The sequence below is a fragment of the Helicoverpa zea genome, chromosome 4 (genome assembly GCF_022581195.2).
Source record: "Helicoverpa zea isolate HzStark_Cry1AcR chromosome 4, ilHelZeax1.1, whole genome shotgun sequence".
Taxonomy (NCBI): Eukaryota; Metazoa; Arthropoda; class Insecta; order Lepidoptera; family Noctuidae; genus Helicoverpa; species Helicoverpa zea.
In genome coordinates, this window is record NC_061455.1 from 8,315,449 (window position 1) to 8,336,374 (window position 20,926).

General features: G+C 38.1%; 2 protein-coding genes across 2 annotated transcripts; one reads left to right on the forward strand and one right to left on the reverse strand.

The window, feature by feature from the left end:
• Window positions 1-2,711: 2,711 nt before the first annotated feature.
• Window positions 2,712-8,125, reverse strand: LOC124630029 (myb-like protein AA). The gene is made up of 3 exons (XM_047163733.1): window positions 7,893-8,125; window positions 7,222-7,475; window positions 2,712-4,147 (listed from the first exon to the last, which is right to left on the reverse strand). The coding sequence occupies exons 2-3, from the start codon at window positions 7,439-7,441 to the stop codon at window positions 2,739-2,741; spliced, it is 1,629 nt and encodes a 542-aa protein (XP_047019689.1). The 5' UTR covers window positions 7,442-7,475; window positions 7,893-8,125; the 3' UTR covers window positions 2,712-2,738.
• A 502-nt stretch (window positions 8,126-8,627) lies between these two features.
• On the forward strand, window positions 8,628-20,926 carry LOC124629813 (rab3 GTPase-activating protein regulatory subunit). The gene is made up of 9 exons (XM_047163378.1): window positions 8,628-8,892; window positions 8,967-9,178; window positions 9,691-9,940; window positions 15,549-15,720; window positions 16,440-16,589; window positions 16,681-16,933; window positions 17,068-19,593; window positions 20,049-20,246; window positions 20,686-20,926. Exons 1-9 carry the CDS (start codon window positions 8,811-8,813, stop codon window positions 20,860-20,862), a joined length of 4,020 nt encoding a protein of 1,339 aa, XP_047019334.1. The 5' UTR covers window positions 8,628-8,810; the 3' UTR covers window positions 20,863-20,926.

Below are 20,926 nucleotides of genomic sequence, written 5' to 3' on the forward strand. Positions count from 1 at the left end.
TTTATTGTGCCTTTTTTACTGGTTTAAATCTGTCAGGCTTTTTTTTTGTTATGGGACAATATTTGCGTCAAGTTAAAAGTTTTGGTAGGCATTACTTACCTAAATTTATGAAACTTAATTTGCCATAAAAATAAACAGAACTTTGTTATATTAAACATATACATATGTATATGCAATCATCGATTAATTTATGTCGGTCTCTGCATAATTTAAAGCAGTTAGGCCAATTACATATTGTAACTCAACTCGCTTTGGGCCACATTATATAATACATATTGTATTATAAATATGGAAAATAAGCTTTTAAAGCTGTCATTTAATGAAATTGAAAATAGACACATGGAGCTAAGTATATTGACTGATTTAAATGCATTCAATCAACATCTTTGAAATCAACTAGAGCACATTGGCAAAGATGAAAGCCCTCCGGAAGTCATAAGTTCGATCCACGTCCAATGTACTTCTGGAGCTTGATTCTGCTAATTTAATGTGTCAATTGGATAAAAATTGAATCTCAATAGCAGTTTTAACCTTAGCGGGCATTCTGCTACTGATAAAAGACCAATCAATCGTATTCCAATGACATCCCATTGGTTTGCCATTGGTCTCCTCTACCAACGTATTGCAATCGTCAATCGATTGCAGACCATTTGATTAATTTTTAGAAAAGGATAAAAACATTTTAAAAACAAAATAATAGTTCATTAACACATTAAAACTGGGTAGAATTTGAATGACAACACCTACAACAAATGAGGGTCCATTACAATTCGTTACTTACTTACGATTAATCTATAACTGTCGTATAGTAATTGAGTCGTGATTGGATACCAGTTGGATATCAATCGTAAGTCGCTAAAATAAAATTAGCAGAATGAAGCCGCTGGGGCCCGATTCTCCTAAGTTAATGATGTCAAAATAGAATAGAAATTGAATCGCAATATGATCGCAATAGTAGTTTTAACCATATCGGGCATTCTGCTACTAATATAACACCAATCGTACTCCAATGACATTCGATTAGTCTGCTATTTTGGTGACTTTGATCTTTACGGTAGTTTGCTCTACAATCATATTACAATCGTAAATCATTTTCAGACAAAATGATTCATTATTGAATGACAGAAAAGGATAAAAACGTTTATTTTAAAGAAAAAATAGCGGAATGCCACATACGTATCAATCGTAATTGAGTCGGGATTGGATCTCAGTCGAACGTGAATCGTATGTCGCTTAAGTAAAATTAGGAGAATCGGGCCCCTGATCTCTCTGGTACCAAGAAAACTTATAAACTGAGCATTAACAGCACAAGCTGCGTTACCTCATCTTGTATTTTTTCTCCTTAGCAATAATATGTAACTTAATTACATTTTTGCAATAGACACGACTCAAGGCTAAAGCTGATATCAGATAAACGCTTTACTTTTATTTCACTTAATGCTTACACGCCAAGGCTGGAATGACAAACACTAATGAATTTCATTTTTATACGGCATCTCGCATTGCAGGTCAACCAAGAAGGTTATCAACTCCTCACCTAGGGTGGGTGAACAGTGGCAGCATTCCAAAGGAACTAAAATGAGCGAAAAATAAAGCGACTGATATCAGCTTCACTGCTTTTTACCGTAACTAAGATTTTTGTCAGATCATTGACAATCAATGATATTTTTTACATGAAAACTAAGTAACCGGAAATAGGTACGTTATTATATTTTTCGTTTCATGCATCTGTTGCTGGAGTTACGAGTAGGTACTTTTAAGTATCTACTCTAGATCAGAAAAAAAAAAACAAAAAATGGAATTACAGTCGACGAGAAATCAATTACCTAACTCGTTGTACCTATACCGGTGCGCAGATATACGCGAGACAATTGATTTTCTATTGGTCTATTAATTAGCGGCATACAAGCGGTTAGGTCACCTGAATATATACACAAGTCTGCTTCATTATACGTGCATTCATTATTTCTGGTTCACATGCTCAACTTAGTATTTTTGGTTATAAATACCTACACAATATTCAGTCGTTAAAAGTGTAGACACCTTCAAGCTACAAGTGATAATTCACATTAGAATAACATATAAACTTACAGATTTAAAAAAACTGACCCGCTCTATAAAACTCGTTTCTCAAGTCGAGACTTTTTTCTGAATTGTACACATATGTGTACTTTAAACAATTGTGCATTTATCGTAATCATAGTCCTGGTTTTCGACTTCGATTCGTACACAAAAAATTATACAATCCATTCCATTACTACTTATACTTCTATTTAATATGTCTCTTTTGGTTTTTTTTAACACTACTTTGGCAACAACATGCACTATATCTAGTGTACTTATGAACATTTATAAATTTTAGGAACTAGAAATAAATAAAATGATCTTAATTACCTACATATTATTTGGTACAAAACAGAACGAGTAAAGGCCCGCGATCATTTTGCATTATACAAAATCATACTAAGTTGCCTAATAAAAGTACAGTTCTCGTAAAACCCGATGTCGTCCGGAAACTAAATTCCTTCCCCACTCCCGCTAGCCACTAATACCTGGAATTGGTTTCAGCGACTCGCGCAATCTTCCGTAACGACAAATAGTTTAGGGAGAACTATACTTTTCAATATCATAGTCATTAATCCTAATGAGTACCATACACACCTCCATTAATAATTTTGTGCACATGGTTAAAAATTAAAGAAAAGTTTATGTAACTGTGGATAAGTTAAAATGCGCATTTAACTATTTAATTTGTTTTTATCATTACTGGCTGGACTCCCGCAAATGATATTACAAGAATTATGTCTGTTCTTGCGTGTGCCGTCGACGTCGCAGTCTGTGCCGGCGGCCACGGACGTCAGTGCGACGGTCTTGTCAAAGTCGATAGTTGTGTAACCGATAGCAGCAGAAGGTGCCGTGCCGGGGTTGTTGGCGAGGCCCACTTTCTCCACACTGCACTGCGACACGAGGCGTCCCCGAGGCTGCGACGAACACGAAGCCACACTTTCGTTTTTAGAACTGTTGTAGGACTGACTCTCAGGAGAAGTTAAATCTCGTGTCATTTTGACAATGTCTTTATTAGAATCTATATCTAATATTGCGTAGTTCACTTCCAACTCCTCGACAGGTGACATTGATGTAAAAGTATCAGACTCTGAAAACTTCTGATTGTGTTCAGTAGGAGCAGAAAAACTTAATATTTGTTTAGCGTTTTTCACATTGTCTCCCAAATCGCCGAGCGATAAATTTGCATATGTGTTTATTTCTGGTTTGTTGCCAACACTTAAGTTGCAATATTCGACTTGTTTCGGCGTCAGAGGAGTGGTCGGAACTGTGTCGCTTTTACTGGCGTCTGGATAGCTGGCATCATTAGGTACAATGTTCATATACAGTCGCGCAGAGTCCTGTTGTACCTGTGGTGGTGGTTGTTGTTGCTGCTGCTGCTGCTGCTGTTGATCTTGCTGTTCCTGTTGCTCTAGGCTCAACTGTGCATAGTGTTCACTCGAGTTACTCAATGTTGGTGACAAGGGACTGTTTACTTGTTTATGTGATATATTATCATTCAAATATCTACTTTCAAGGAATCTAGTCTCATCTTCTATGTCTCTCATGGTATTCAAAGCTGTCTCTTGTCGCAAGGTATTACGTAGGATAGCTAAATCTCTATTTATATCATTGGAGTAAACATGACGAATTTCTGCTGCACGATTTTCAGGCACCTCACCTTGGTTATTATTGGGTTCTCTCTTAAAATCTCTTAACTGGTAGACATTAGTGACTTGATTGGTACTGGATTGTGAACGGGGATATAGAGGCATAACCTCTAAAATATCTGCACTCGATGGAGATCTAGGTGACTGGGTCACATTACGTGGAACTACTGTGTTTGATATGATATTTGGGATGTTGTTGTTAACAGCAGGGCGCACATTGTCTGGCTGGCCATTATCTATAGATGAGCGATGGACAACACTTGCCTGCAATGTTTGCCTGCCCTGAGGTGATGGCGTCAAACGGGATACAGGATACGGTACAGAGTCATGAATAACATTCCTTAATTGTATTTGTTGTTGAAGTGTTCTAAATAGAAGGGAAGCTCTTCGACATCTGAATGCATATATGCCTTCTCCCGTCTCACATCTTCTTCCTGAAAATTACCAAATTTGAATAAGGCCACGTTAAACAATTCCGTCTGATGGTATGAAAAATAATATGTACCAAAAAAATCGAAATTATCACTTGGTACATAGTAAAACAAAGTGGCTTTTTCTGTCCCCTTATACAATTAAATCATCAAAACTACGCAAGCGATTTTTATACAGTTTTTTTTATAGATAGAATGATTGAAGAGGAAGATTTTTATTGGCTTTTTAGAGTTTTTGGAAGTCGTGGTGGCCTAGTGGGTAAAGGACCAACCTCTCAAGTATGAGGGCGCGGGTTCGATCCCAGGTCAGGCAAGTACCAATGCAACTTTTCTAAGTTTGTATGTACTTTCTAAGTATATCTTAGACACCATTGAATGTGTTTCGGATAGCACGTTAAACTGTAGGTCCCGGCTGTCATTGAACATCCTTGGCAGTCGTTACGGGTAGTCAGAAGCCAGTAAGTCTGACACCAGTCTAACCAAGGGGTATCGGGTTGCCCGGTAACTGGGTTGAGGGGGTCAGATAGGCAGTCGCTTCTTGTAAAGCACTGGTACTCAGCTGAATCCGGTTAGACTGGAAGCCGACCCCAACATGATTGGGAAAAAGGCTCGGAGGATGATGAGTGTTTTTGGAAGTCGGTTTTATTTATTTGTAAAAAAGTTTTTCAAAGCATTTTTTCGTATGAAGGTGTAAAAAAATTAAGTTAAATGTTTAAAAAATATGGCATACTCTCTATGCCATATTTTTTAAACATTTTTATCTTTTTTTTGAGATACGTCATTTTGTTATAGGACATGGGGCAATTTTGTATGGATTGCGATCCGTCTTCTTTGTGCTCAAAAAATGCATTACTTGCGAGGTGTTTTTATAATCATGAGATTAATCCTCATCTAAATAAATACATTATAAATCACAAGTATTTAATTTGGCCAACTACGACGTTTTATTGAAAGTAACGCGTTAGGCAGATGTTCGCCAAGAGATGTGAATGCATTATAAGGGGAAAAAAAAAGTATTTATTTTACAACAAAATTGTCCTTTACATCGTTCGATTTAACTGAATATCTTAGGAAATAAACCAGTTTTAAAATAACAACACAGCAAAAAAATGATGATCGAGTACTGCGCGCACAATGTGCACAGCCTAGGACTACTGAACCGATTTGGAAAATTCTTTCACTGTTGGGAAGCTACACTATCCCCGTGTCACATCGGCTATATTTTACCCGGATACGGGGAGTCGTTCCCAAGGGAGGCGCGCGAGTAAAACCAGGTAAAAGCGAAATACTACTCACTGATTAATTACGAAATTTCAGAAACTATAAACTCCTACAAACTGGAAGGGAAGGGCGCCACCTATGTATCTATTGAAAGATTTTGGGTAGTACATATTGATCGAAGTACTTAGAGTAATTACAAGGAACATAAATAAGAACGTTCGAACGAAAATAACTTTTTTGGTAGGTAAAGGACTAAAAAAAATGTTTCCAAATCATTGTAGGTTCAAACAGTTGGAAAGTCGAGACAGAACAATGTAACTGTAAAAATTTTTCGCAGTTTTTTTTAATGTTGGTACATAAAAAGTTAATAAGTTTTAAAAAGCGCTGTAAAGTAACAAGCAGTCGGAAGAGCAAACTGTTCTGTTTTTGAGGACTCCATTAAAAAAAATTGAATGCTACATTTGACTTATGAAATAATCAAGGCAATGTATTTTGCGCGAGCGAAGCGAGCGCGAAATTTTTCGAGCCCACGACACAAATTAAGTACCTGATTAAGGACATTGTAAAGCAACGAACTTTTTTAAATTATTTGTTTGAAGACTCACAAATTAAACTGGGAATTATGTACAAATAAAAAGAAACCGTGATTAGCGCGAGTGCCATTTGTGTTCGTTGATTCGGTGCGTCAATAAAAATAATAAGCAATCAGAAATACTGCACATAGGTACATTGTCATTTAGCCGCAAGCGTAGCGAGCGAGAATTTTTTCACTTAGTTGGAGGATGTTAAGAGTCAAAATGATCAATCAAACAAAGCGAAGGCGGCTTTTTTTGGCAGTATCATGATACGATGTGGAATTTCCTTATCAAACGGGTGTAATTTCTTCGAAATTTCCTGGTGGTGGGGCGTCCCGCGGCGCCCGAGATCGAGGCGCCCGGGTTATTCGCACACCCTGCACCATAGGTTAAGACGGCCCTGGAAGTGAGGGTCTTAAAATATCAAATAATCGACAGTTAGCCCGCTTACTATAAAAAAAAATTGTACACGGACGAAGTCGCAGGCGGCCGTGATAGTGTAATAATAAAAATAAAATAACAAGTGAAGTTACTGAAAAAGTCGCCCTCTTTCGCTTTGAATTTTTTTTTTTCACTTTTTTCGAGCAAGTATTTTGGCTTTTTAATTCCACAAAATTAGAAGAAAAGATTTTTGTTTTTATATTTGTACTTTATTCCGAGTATACTTTTGGAGTTCTCAAACACACACAGAGAACTTGTTACTTTACAGTGTATTAAGAACTTGTTCATTTACTTATGTGCCAAAATTTAAAATTGTCGCGCTTATTTGTAGGTTTAAAATATTATCTCTCTTACTACTTTTACAAGTTAAAGCTAGGAAAAATTTACGCCATCAATGATATGAACACTTTTTTTCCGTTTTTTTTTTAAATTAATATTAAAAAATGAGATGCCTTATTTCCATATGAACTTTCTTATTTATGCCTCTTTGAATTTCTCTAGGTTCCTACCTCGATTGATAAGTACACTCAAAATATCTCAATACCTGAGGGCACTCGAGTAACAAAGACCTGTGCTAGTGCTTTTCAAGGAGCGACTGCCTATTTGAAATCCTCCTCGTAATACCCAGAAACGACTGTGAGTCATAATTACTTAATGCTCAGAGTTCTACTAGGTATTGAGAGGAGAAAAGAAAATATACTAATAATTAAAAATGGATGGAGTATTGAGTATTAAATACAGGATTCTGAGCAACATAAAAAAAGTTGAAAGCCACCACTAAGTTTGACAACTCAATTATTTGGATAAATATTTCTTAAAATTTTAAATAATTAAAGTTACCTGATTCAAAACTAAATATATCCCCTTCGAATCCATATCTTCTTAATGAGTGTAAAGGCCATATAGTAGAGTCTCTTCCTTCTCTATACAATATTATATCAGACTCTGTAATCTCTAATTGCCCAGAACATAAGTCTGCACCACTCTCATCTATATTTACAACACGAAACACATTAGGATGCAAATCTGAAGTTTCTTTCTTGCTGTGTAAGCACCCCATTACATCAACAAATAGATTGCCATAAATGGGTGACCTGAAAATGCAGATAATAGCATTCTCAAAAAATTGATTCATTGTATAATGGATAAAGCTCTCAATGAAGTAAAAAAATTAAATATAAATTGGTTAGATATAAGGCTAATTTTGATGTCTCTGTTTGCTTCCGAAAGTTTTATCAATTCAAATGTTAAACAAAACAAAACCGACATCATCTGCCATATAGGCTGGATACTGTTCATATGCATATATATCAGAGTGGTAGGACCACTAAAGCATCACAAACAGAAGCAAGTACATACATAAACAACTTTCTGTCCTTCAAGGAGCTTTACATAAATAAGATTTAGAACCCAAATAAATCATTTTATCCATTCCTTTTTCTCTAAACTCCTTTACACTAAAATACAGTTAAAAAAATAAGATAAAGATCAATAGATAAATGTTTACCTACCTCTTCTAATCAAAATAATCCCATACTCATTAACCACGAACATTCAGGTCTAAGCATATTAGCGTTTTTATCTCTTTTCAATAAACACTTTATTGTAAATAAACAGTTGTCATTTTTTTAATCATCTAGAACCACCTTTGTATATAAAGTACTCTGTGAGAGTCGACGAATTGTTCAAAAATATTATGAGATAAAAAGTTGAGAAGAAGAAGATGAAAATTGAAAATACGACTAAACCACAGATATAAATAAAGGCAAAGAGTACAGAGTATAAGTTAGGTTAGATGATAGCAGCACAGATTACTATGTAGGCAGGTATTTGAAGCTAGATGATTGCCGTTCTATGGGGGGTAGTCAAACAGGTTCAAAAGCACGGGGGTTCAACACATTTTAATCATATGTGTTTATACCTGAAACTGTTCTGAAAATGGTACGGTTGTCATTATAGTTAAATGGTATTGGTTTTTTTTTAACGACATCAAAAATCATCAAAGGACCCCTCGCACTGTGGGTTAGCAGCGGCGAGATAATGTCAGACTCTTTCTGACTAAAAACCGTCGTGTTCCGTCGTATCGTAGATCGTAGGCCTTTTATGTGCCAGGGCCGCGGTATATCTCTTTCGAACATCCCGAAGCCCCGGCAGGCCCAGTTGTCCGAGTAATAGAGACAACGGATGGCAGTCAATGTCATTTAATTTGACATAATATGTACAAAGACATTGACGTTTGATTGATGTTGAAAGTGATGATAATATTGTATTTTGGATTATTCTTCCTTCCTTTTGTGTCGTGCTAATATTATTTACTTGTAATTATAATGACATCATAAACAACCACAGTGAAGGATATTGGTGCTGTTTATTATTTTTATGCTAAGTATGCCTTTATAAGTATCTGCTACTGGAGTTAATATTTCGAAATGTCTTGTCAAGTGGAACAAATAGCTGATTGTGGCGATATATCCAGTGTAGGAAGAGCTCTGTTTATACTGGAGAAAGAAGGTAATTCATTTTATGTTTTTGTTTGTATTACGCTTCTATTTTGACTAATAATAGCGGTTTTCAATCAATTTCAGATACGAAGTGGCTGCCACAATGTTCTATTTCATTGTCTTCTTGCGGTAGTTTATTGGCTGTTGGGCATAAAACTCGCCTGTGTTTACTTACTAATCAATGGATAAGTCTAACAAACAGCAACACATTCATTATCTCATGGAGTGGAACACTGCCATCAGAAATAACAGTGGTTCTGGCATTACCTATATGCCCCCTGCAACAATCGTCTCAGGTAATGAATAATATTTGCAAGTTGATTCCTTAATACATCAAGGTCAAGGTCAAATCTTTTTTTAAATAGGCATTCGCAGGCTCTTAAGAAACATCATAATATTTAAATGATGGCCTAATGGTCCCATATTTTCACCAAAAAGATGACAATGTCATGACCTAAATCATACAAAATTGGATGGTTAGAATAGTTTTATTTTCTGATAAACATTAAAATATGAAATTTTGTGAAAATTCTAAAATTATACTAGTTGCCCTTGGTGACACTTCTGTAGAAATTACTCCCTCCTTGCACCCTGGAGAAAATATAGCTTTTGTCACCTGTCATGGGATAGTGTAACTCCCAACACAGAAAGTTTTTTTTAATTGGTTCAGTGGTTTTGGAGGTTTCAGTGTACAAACAAATTGCACTGATGAATGTACCCTGTCAATAATTTGTCAAATTGTTACTACAGTTTATTTTCTACTTGTAGGTTCCTATTATGTTTTGGTGAGTAATTATTTTATTTACAGAATGGGCCTGACTGGTTTTGCATAATTGTTGGGTTTAAGAATGGCAGCATTGGATTCTATACAAATACTGGACACTTATTACTGCTTGAAAAATTGGATGATAAGCCTATATTGAAAATATCTTGCCACACTGGAACTTATGGAACATTACCTGATGATATACATGTGCTTTTTCAAAGTTGTGAATGCATAATCTCAGGATCAAGCTTATACCAGACACTCAGGAATGCCAAAGCACAACTAGCCAGAGGTACCTGGAGTAATATTATAAATCTGAACGACTTATTAATTTGAACACAGAATTACTGACTAATCAAAAAAATACACCTGTGTTCGATCCCTCTGAGAATCACTCGACTCTCTTTGATAGCAACTAGCTTTACAATAATTAATTATTAAATTCTTGACCGTTATTTGAAGCTTACTAGTTTGAGATAGGCACCTACGTGTTTTCCGCTTTTATCTCCGTCCTTTTCTACCCCATATCTTGCATCTCTCTCGCACACCGACCAGTTTCACTCCCCACCAGGCAGGAGGCGACGAGTGTTCTCGGCGGCCACAGTTCGTCATTGGCGTCTTGTTTTCCGCCCGAGAAGGTTGGTCTAACCAACCGCTGTAGTATTTCGTTGAAAAATAAACTCAGTGCTCTCGCAGAACACAGGTGAGTTTATAATATTTTATACAATTTGTTAACGGTTTTACCGTTCGATATTCGATTTTGCGAAATCAAGTGTTAATATTTTGTACATCTACCCCTTTTTTGTCACGATTTTTTTCCGTGTACTTTTTTTTCAGTAATTTGTTTTTAGAATGAGTGACTAATAAAGCAAATACAGATGCGGTAAATAATAAAGCTACCACAGCCCGTGCACGTGACTATGGAAAAGAAAGCAAGCCCGAAGTTCCTAAGGCACCTGTGGCCCTAGTTCAATCCTGCAAGGCATTCAACTTTTTGACAAAAAAGAATGGTGTGAGGTGCGGTCCAACCAGCATCTCCTTAGTTCGGACTGGTCACTACCGCACTTGAAGAGGGCTGATGGTGTCAAGAAAGCTTTTTGGCCTTGAAAGACTTGGTACTTACGCCTACGCTCCACCTAGGACTGCCAGGAAGTCTGTTAGCCACCTCCCGTAGGGGTCGGCTCATTATCACGGCGTGTGATGCTTTTCGGCCTTGAAAGACTTGGTACGCTCCGCCTAGGACTGCCAGTAAGTCTGTTAGCTACCCCCGCAAGGGTCGGCTCATTATCACGGACCCGCGCAGGGTACCAACCTTGCATGTTGCGAGACGCAGCATCATTACAAAGTGGGGACCAGTAAGTATACTAGCCACCCCCCGCAGGGGTCGGTTCATTATCACGGACCCGCGCAGGGTACCAATCTTGCATGTTGCGAGTTGCAGCATTATTACAAAGCAGGGTCCAGTAAGTATACTAGCCACCCCCCGCAAGGGTCGGTTCATTATCACAGACCCGCGCAGGGTACCAATCTTGCATTTTGCGAGTCGCAGCATCATTACAAAGTAGGGACCAGTAAGTATACTAGCCACCCCCCCGCAGGGGTCGGTTCATTATCACGGTCCCGCGCAGGGTACCAATCTCGCATGTTGCGAGTCGCAGCATCATTACAAAGCAGGGACCAGTAGGTATACTAGCCACCCTCCGCAGGGGTCGGCTCATTATCACGGACCCTCGCAGGGTACCAATCAAGCATGTTGCGGATCGTACCATCATTGCAATCTACACTCGCAGGGTGGCTATTTGGATCGACTCTCGAAGAGTCGCTATTATAACCGTCCCTCGAAGGGAAATGGTAATCACACTCACGCTGAATGGCGTGTGACGCAAAACTCTAAAGGCTCCCTTGGGACATCACGAGCAAATTACAATAGGAACCATGTCCAACAGAGGAAACAGAAAGCGTCCAGGACCGCAAGCGGACTTTGATGCGTCCAACAAGGCACGTAAGTTTTGACTTTCGAGGCGGGTTGCCTAACATTATATCAGGACCAATGGAAAGAAATGAGAGCTCCGCCTTTCTTGTAAAAAATAATAACTGGGTATCGCATACCATTGGCCAAAAGCCACTTTTGATAGATAATGCCAGATTTGACCAGAGAGTCCAAAGAGATGGATGTCGTCATATCCCAAATAATAAAACAAAAAGTTCTATAGATAGCTGCAAATTCTCCCAGCTTTCTTTCCAATATGTTTCTTGTGCCCAAAAGGCGACGGAAAGAACCGTCCAATACTCAATCTCAAGGTTCTCAACAAGTTCATAATTACGGAACCCTTCAGTTTAATAAATGTTTTTCGGATGCTAGAGTTTCTTCAGAAAGACTACTGGCTGTGCAAGTGGATCTCACTTCTACCTTCCGGTAGCCGAAGGTCACAGACATGTTCTTCGACTAGTATACAGAAGAAGACTGCTTCAGATGACGTGCCTACCATTTGGCTTAAGCACGGCACCCAAGACCCTCGCCACAGTGACCAATTGGGTGGCTCAAACTTTGAAAACTCAAGGGTTACGAATAATTGTGTATCTCGATTTTCTGGTGGCTCACCAAGATATATTCGCCTACTTTTGGATCATTTGCATCACGTTTTGGATGGCAAGTGAATAAATCGCAAGCATTATCAACAAGATAATGACAAAACGCACTACGTGACAAACGGCACGACATACTTAGAAGACCTGCATGGCTTGATAGGACTTTTAAACTTCGCAAGTTTTCGTTGTCCCATACGGCAGACTGCATTACCGGGCTCTCCTCACCTTCCTCAATGCAGTGTTGAACAGCAATGTATACCTACCCTATTCATGGAACCGTGAGCCAAATGGTGAACAAACCATAAAAAGGTTTCTTTATTATAAGTCACGATTGAAGTAATGATCATATTTTATAAAAATAACTAAGAAAAATACACTGACAACATTAGAAACGATATTTTAGAACGATGTCTGTGGAACTTATGCAATCTTTTCAAACTTATTTGAAATCAAATATAATAAATGCCGTAAATTATTTTCTTAATTTTAATGAAATATGTAGTAAATCGTTTACATGTAAAAGGAACCTAGAAGACTTGACTGTCATATATAGAACCCTACTTAATTGAAGACCACAGATACTTAGAACATTTTACATAAAAATGTGACGTTTTTGTCATCGGTGGGTATAACCCACCATTTTGAAAAAGTGTCATACTTTGGTTACATTTTGGGCTCACGGCTCGGTGAATGGAGTATAGCAATGTTGAACCTACCAGCAGATGCCTTAGCAGATCTAAAGTGGTGGCTGGTCAGCTGCCACCAAACCTTGGATACTCATACTCCACTTCCCTGTCACCTTATAACCACGGACGCCTCCGATGTAGGATGGGGGCACAACTGAATGGAACTCCCGTAATGGGTCCATGGAACGAGAGAGAAAAAGGCTTTCACTGCGATCTGAAAGAGATGCTTGCAGTATTATAAAATCTGGAAAATCACGGCGAGTTGCTAAGGAGATCAACAGCCATTTTTCAATGCAAACATTGGACTGTGGTATCATATCTAAGAAATCAAGGTGGCACCCGATCAAGGAGCCTACCGAACCTGACATACAAAGTATTCAGTTATCTCGAGCTGTATTAAATCTATCACGTCGTGAATCATATACCAGCCCTATACAACAGTCATGCAGACCATCTCTCCCGACACAAAGCTCCACCGGAGTGGCATCTTGTATGGACCTATTTGCCTCGAGGCGAGCCCAGGGACACATAGTTGTGAACTACGTGCCCCTAGATCTGAAGGACCCGAAAGCGGGGTTCCACGATGCCCTTTTTTCTCAAGTTTGGACTTACCCGCTAGCATGGGTATTCCCGCCACCTTACCTTATACCGAAGGTCCTCAGTCATCTCAATTCAGGAACGGGAGTTTATCTCATAGTAGTTCCTCGGTGGCACCAGGTATTTTGGCGAGCAGATTTGAAGTCCCGATCATTAGCAGTACCCTACACACTGATGAACCTCAATCAGAAACCGATAGACACAGCAACAGGGATACCCCCTGCAACAAATGACACTGGAAATATAGAAGTGTGGGGGGGGGGGGGGGAGACAAGGAGTCTCTCCGACTTCAGTCTTCTTCAATCCACACGCAAAACTTATCAATCAGCTTGGAGTTGATGGTTAAATTGGGGCGAAAAGTATGAAATTGGATCCCTTGAATCCTTGAATCCCTATTTGGACCTATACTTGCACAATTTTTAGCGGACTTACACATAGTAAATAAACTAGCATACAATACTATTTTATTACACAAGTCAGTTATAGCTACACTATGCAATGCAGAAACCGCTGGAGAGCTAAGTTCACACGTTCTAGTCGGACACATTTTAAAATCAATAGCGCTGAGCAAACCTGTTCCCCGGGAAGCCGTCCATCTGGAATATTGACCTACTTAAGTGCAGTAAACGTAGACGAGAATAATCCATTTGCAACTTCCAGGCACACTGCTGCTCTTTCTTTTGCTAGCTTGTTTCGGGAAGGCGAGTTCATGACCTTTCCTTGCTTGCAATAGACCCAGAACATTTCAAAGACAACAAAGATAAATTTAATCTTATGGCCAGTCTTTGGCTCTAAGACCGACAGTTCTAGTCATAGGCAGTCGGGTTGTAGTTTGATGGATAATCGGGAAAGTATAAATCTAAGTCCAGTGTATTGGGTCAGAAAGACCAAAGCCTTGTTAGAAGATAGACGGACATTGGCTAATTCCTCAAATTTATTTATATCCGTTAGAGGCCAACCAAAGGCAGCCACCCGAACGATGATTGCGGGTGGATTATGACATTGTTAAAAGAGGCAGGAATAACTACAACCCCAGGAAGCTTCCGCTCGGCGGTAGTGTCAAAATCTGGGTTGGCAATCTAGCTTTAGACGATATATTAGCCAAGGGTAATTGGCGATCAGGCAATACATTTGCCCGTTTTTACAGAAGGGAAATTATACCCACTAATAGAAGTAGCAATTTATTATCTCGATTATTTAATTAATCCAGCTGATTAATGTCTATATTTTTGTTACTATTGTTATTAAGAAGTATCGCAATGTTTTTGTTAATTACTATTAGAAAATGAAATCAATTTTTGTTTCTTGTATCTCTCTTTTAATTTTTATTACTCATCCTCCGAGTACCTTTCCCAACTATGTTGGGGTCGGCTTCCAGTCTAACAGGATGTAGCTGACTATCAGTACCAGTTAACTTTTATTACTAATATACCTATATTCCAGGACGCAATACACATACTTACATGTGATTACTCGTGTACCTAAGTACCTATCTACATACACAATTTCATTGTGCTTTTGCTCACATTGGCGTCCACTTCCACCAGGCGATAACAAACACGTCTCAAACTAGTAAGCTTCAAATAAGGTAAGTATTTAATAGCAGCGTTTTACCTGAAATAAAACGCATATTAAATACTTACCTTATTTGAAGCTTACATTTTAATTTCTGCCTGGTGTTTTCGACTCAATGACGAACTGTGGCCGCCGAGAACACTCGTCGCCTCCTGCCTGGTGGGGAGTGAAACTGGTCGGTGTGCGAGAGAGATGCAAGATATGGGGTAGAAAAGGACGGAGATAAAAGCGGAAAACACGTAGGTGCCTATCTCAAACTAGTAAGCTTCAAATAAGGTAAGTATTTAATATGCGTTTTATTTCAGGTAAAACGCTGCTATTAAATTCTTACCTGTAATTATAGTTCTTTTCTGTTAATAGTCTAGAATTGTTCTGTATTGCAACACCTGGATGATAAATAGGTATCCACATTTGGAGACAGGCTAATATTATTCTGTATTACATTATTTTCAGTACGAGCTGGTATCCAGGGGGACTATTCAGTGGATAGTCGTAACATCAGTATACGAAAATGGGTGTTCTCTGAACAGGAAGTTATTAATGATGCAGCAGTAGTAGGACTAGATCTCAAAAACACTTATGATCATCTGTTGGCAGCATCCACATATGGGGGATATGATGTTTGGTAATAACTTGTTAATTTAAAAATTATGACGAGTGCACTGATTTAAACCAGTTGTAAAAGCCAGTCCAGTATCAATCTCCAAGATTATTGACTGAAACAGTGTGTGTGAAAGAGTAATGAGGGATTTTCTTTTTCATTCTCTTCCTAACTAATGACTAGGTGGCGCTGACCTAGGTAGGTGAATGCAAGGAACGGAATGTCATATCTTATCAACGTCATATAATTTGCAGGTTCTATAATGTGCTTTTGTAATTAACGATAAAAAAATAGAAAATACTGAATAAACATTGAATAAGAGGAGAAAAGAAATCTGTCAGATTATTATAATGTCCCCAAGAGATTTAATAAAGAATTTGTCCAGAAATCTGAATTTTTTGGATCTCGACTTTTGAGTCTCGATGCAATGTTTCTTTTTGAACTTGGTAAAGGTGCTCTCAGGTAGTAGGTACAACGCCATCTACACCTTTTTTTTAACTCTCTAAAAGAAAACCTATTCATCATCTCAGCCATAGGACGTCCACTGCTGAACATAGGCCTTTCCTTCCTATAATTATTGTCAAACTGTTGAACATTACCTGAAGAGCAACAAAAATGCTCTTCGTAATATTTTTTTTTAGACTAATAATGCAATTTTCTCTTAATTCATTTATTTATATTAAGTACCCCAACTGTTACCAACAAAATCATTAATCTATCTATTGTATTCTACAATGTTTCAGGTACCGATCCGTACCTCCCGTAAATACGTTGATACTTGGTGCCGGCGTCAAGCCGTACATTGGCTTTCACTACGCTTTAGAAGGAGGAACTACACCCCCTCTCCAAGACGTAGCTAGAGCCGTTGCAAATAAAATCAAATCTGCACTTCCGTAAGTAATATCTGAAAACGATATGCCTAATCACATCAAACTCATATCTTATTCTGTTTTCGTTATTTGATAAAATTGTTTGTTCAATAAGGGGCTGGCTCGGCGGAGGCTCTACAGAAAACACAACAGTTGGGAACGAACCATTAATTCGTTCGGAGGCTTTATCAATGCGGAACGGCTTATATGACAGCCAGCGTCACGGCAGCCTGGTGGCCGTCTCGCCGGACCGACGACTCGCTGCTATTGTGGATAGTTTCGGACGTGTCGCCGTTCTAGACGTTACGCGAGGGCATTTAATTAGATTATTCAAAGGCTGCAGAGATGCTCAGTGTGCATTTGTCCAAGTATGTTTTGAATAAATAGTATTGTAATGTACTCGCTTTCTCTCTAATATATAGATTTATTAGCTGGTCTTAAATTTAATAAAATGTGGTATTGCAATGCGTTTAAGGAACTGATTTAAAAACTTAAATTACAGATATTTGAAATGGATGACAAGAAACCTCAACTGTCTGTTGTTAAGGAATTGAAAAGAGCAATATTTTTAATTATTTATAACCCCAAAAAGGGCCTCATAGACATACGATTAATGCAAAAAGGCAATAGAGTAGCAGCCTTCACTGCAACTAAAAATGGGCTACTTTTGTATAATACCTGTGGTCTGGTTGGTGCTGAGAAAAACTATTCCAGCAAAAAACTCAATCTTCCCGAATTTCAATGTGTCTTAATTGACCCGGACGGGAAATTGAAAAAGTTTAATATTCCATTTTATTATGCCTTGGAGGGAGAGCATTCCCAAAGGTCTAAAGATCTGCATGCTTTAAGAGAACTCCGTGAGCATCTGAAAAAAGCATCAACTGAATCCGACGATTTTGACGATGAATTGATAAAAAAAGCCATGGAATTAAAAACTTTGAACCTTAAAAAGCACTGCTTAGATATGTTAGTAAGAAAATATGATATTTCTCCAAAAATTGTTATGAAATGTCTTAGTTTATTTTGGGATAGTATTGAAGACGATGAACTTAATGCCCAAGAAATGGATATCAAACACTACTTCGGAAATCTTGCGCTAGCTACTTTGTTCTTCAGACGTATTAATGGAGAAGATACAAGCGATATGGAGGATTTAACTACTAAAATACACGCATTTATAAACTTGGATATGGAAATAAATGACGCCAAAAACTTTGAGCCTACTGAAAATAGTCAAGCTCTATGCTTTGATCTTTTAGAGGATGACAATTGTATATTAGAGCGATTGTTGACTTTAGCCCAAGAAAATAATTACAAGGAACACCATCACGCCAGAGTCACTTTTGCCACAAACAACTCCAGTACATACAAAGAGTTCATTTCGTGTTTTAATTTAGATGACAACCTTAAATACATATCCTTGAAATTCGATTCTACTGAAGATCGTATAAATAATCTATCTGGAATAACGTTTAAATCTATCTTTAAATTGAAAGACGTTACGAAATTAAGTGAGTTTATCAAAGAGTGTAACGTGGATGTAAAGGAGATAGTAAAACTATTAATTATGCATTTAATGAACATGCCTTTAGAAGAAATAAGTCTCGAGCTCATTGAAAAATTCATACAAGTACTGTACTACGCCTGTTACGGCACAGAAGAAGCGACACACATAGAGTATAATGAAATATCACCGTGGTGGCAAGATATTCGCCAAATGTTAGTTGACATGCCTTGTCCTTTGAGGAGCATGATAGTCGCGATGGCTTGCAAAGCTGTTAGTAGAATTTTCGAAATAAAACGCCAGGAAATTGAAGATGATGTGTGGGAATCTGTAACAAAAGAAAATGCTACATGGGGAATACTAATTGGTAAGCTAGAGGATATTTCTATCCTTAGTATAATCCTCCTATTTAAAGACTCTTTCAGTGGGAATTCTTTACCAAAATTACAAATGACTGAATTTAATATAAATCTCAAATACGTTTACACAAGGGGCAAAGGATCTGTAACTGAACTAATAGCCAAGTGGCTGTGTGGTATGGGCGTTGTCCCAGAAGCTGTAGTGGCTAACGAATTGCTAGAAAAATATTCCAGTATGGGTGTGGAATTGCCTGAAGCAAACGATGACAACGATGCAGACTATCTCTTTATAGAAAACAATCGACTATATGTCGACGAAAACCCTAAGATTTTCAAGTGGTTCTCCTTGCTACGACAGCAATTTCCATTGAGTACATCAGCAGACTACATAATAGCAAACATGTGCTGGGAATATTCTATGGCTTGGCAGAAATCTATGCAAACTTGCGAATTTCTTAAAGTAGTCCTGCAATGTCTGCTATGCATATCGGACTTGCATATCAGATTAGGTTTATTTTCTATAATATGGTCCACGTATATTAAGCAGATTTTTGAAGTGGCATGTCGCTTGGTGAACAAAGTCGGTAGATTGCCAAAAGATCCTTTGTGTCTCCAAGACGTGGGCTTTGATAGCATGACCATGGTAAAATTTCTTCAAATTTCATGTATATATTTAGATAATTTCCTAAAGTGTTCCACTGTAGCAATCAATCAAAATAAAACGAACATTCAGTATGAGAAAATTTGGGATGAAAGCATGCCATCTCTTGTGGAAGTGGCGCAAGACAACAAGAAAACCAATAATGATATACTAAATTTGAACCATCAAATATCGTGCACAGTGTACTACATGTGCCATTTCAATGTAAAAATTTCAAAACCGCTTGATAGTTTGTACGATATTGACTACCAGTATATATTTGATGCATTAAACGACAGTACACAAAACAGAGAAGTTAATATGAAAGCATCTGAAAAACTGAGAAACCCTAGAATGAAGTTCTTGACCAAGCTCATTCGATCCGCTGTGGAAACAATAACTACATCGGAATCTAACGGACCATATGTATCTTACAACAGCGAAGAATGTCTTGTTTGGATTGAGCGAATCACTCTTCTAGCAGAATTATGGAACATCGAAAACGACTTTGTGAGGCGTCAGCAGGTAATAATTGAACCCACATTATCACATACGACTAGGGCTGCCATCCGTCCGGGTTTCCCCGGATTTGTCCTCGTTTGGAGGCCGTCCGGGGGCCGTCCGGGCGGGGTTTAAACAAGTGTCCGTGAAAACCCGGACAATTCATGTAAGGAAGCACCTCATTGAATTTAAGTATATGTTAATTAAATGGATTACAAATTAGGTATTATTTTGATAAAAAAAAATTGTACTCGTTCGGGGAAAAAATGCGATTTACGCCAAATGTCCGGGTTTTTTTTATGTTTGTCCAGGTTTGGCGAAATTCGAGATGGCAGCCCTACATACGACGTAAAATAAACCTTTGACTTTGGCGGGAAGCGCAAGGATAAATAGCTTTAATTGCATGGTTCCGGAATCATATTATACACCATTATTATTTCTTACAATAAGAAGCTATATGTGTAATGTTTTTGTTGCAGGTTATTTCTTTATACCATCTCGGTTATGATTCGTTGGCTGAAAATATAATAGGTTTCCTCAAACAACCTGAAGTAGTCTTGCCACCACTTTTAGCTATTACCACGCAAAGATTCAAAAGAAGTTTGGAACAATCTAATAATCAGCCGGAATGGATAGTTACGATGCCACCTCAGCTTTACAAACGACTTCAAAATACTGTAAGTATACCTTGTTTTTATTTGTTAGAGTTCTGAAAAGAGGTGTTGTTTACCGTGTCGTTAAATAGCTTCCTCCTCTGAAGACGGTCATTTGTTGTTTGACGCAAGCGCAATAGTGTTTATACATGTTTTCCTGTTGCGTATTCAAATGATAGCAGCTACCTTCAGAGCAACGAAGTTATTTGATTAATTTTCAGCTGAAGACAGCCGCGCCGCTCACGTCTCGTCCCCGCTCAACTTCCGACCGCCGACATATTTTTGCGAGGCACAGCTCAGCTCACAACTGCGCTTCCATCTCGACAACAAATATGCTATCCTGTTGTGTCCTCTTTGATAAGGCCCTTACCTAAGCCTAGTCGTTATAACATATTATGACATCTTTTCCAGCTGCCATTCTTTCATGCCAAGTGTGTTCTTTAACATTCGTTGTTAATTTCAGGTATTAGATACTTCAATACCAGCACATCCCTCAATGGCCACCACAAAAGCAGTACTAGAAAAAATGCTTTTGCAAATTGATAAGAAAATTGCCAACAGTTCAGCTAACTCTCAAAATATCAAAACCACAGAACTTTTAATAGAAAGTTGCGAGGTGTTGATAAGGCGTAAACTATAAGTTTGTATAATATTTCCAAATCCAATATGAAATAATTAAAAGGTGTATTTGTTATTGCAACATA

What these genes read in the sequence shown, in the direction of transcription:
- LOC124629813 (XM_047163378.1), top strand. Translation starts at nt 8,811, where the DNA reads ATGTCTTGTCAAGTGGAACAAATAGCTGATTGTGGCGATATATCCAGT. An exon ending in AAAATCAAATCTGCACTTCC is followed by an intron (nt 16,590 to 16,680) that starts GTAAGTAATATC and finishes TTGTTCAATAAG; the next exon opens with GGGCTGGCTCGGCGGAGGCT. An exon ending in ACTTTGTGAGGCGTCAGCAG is followed by an intron (nt 19,594 to 20,048) that starts GTAATAATTGAA and finishes TTTTTGTTGCAG; the next exon opens with GTTATTTCTTTATACCATCT.
- LOC124630029 (XM_047163733.1), bottom strand. Translation starts at nt 7,441, where the DNA reads ATGGGGTGCTTACACAGCAAGAAAGAAACTTCAGATTTGCATCCTAAT. An exon ending in TATATTTAGTTTTGAATCAG is followed by an intron (nt 4,148 to 7,221) that starts GTAACTTTAATT and finishes GGTAATTTTCAG; the next exon opens with GAAGAAGATGTGAGACGGGA.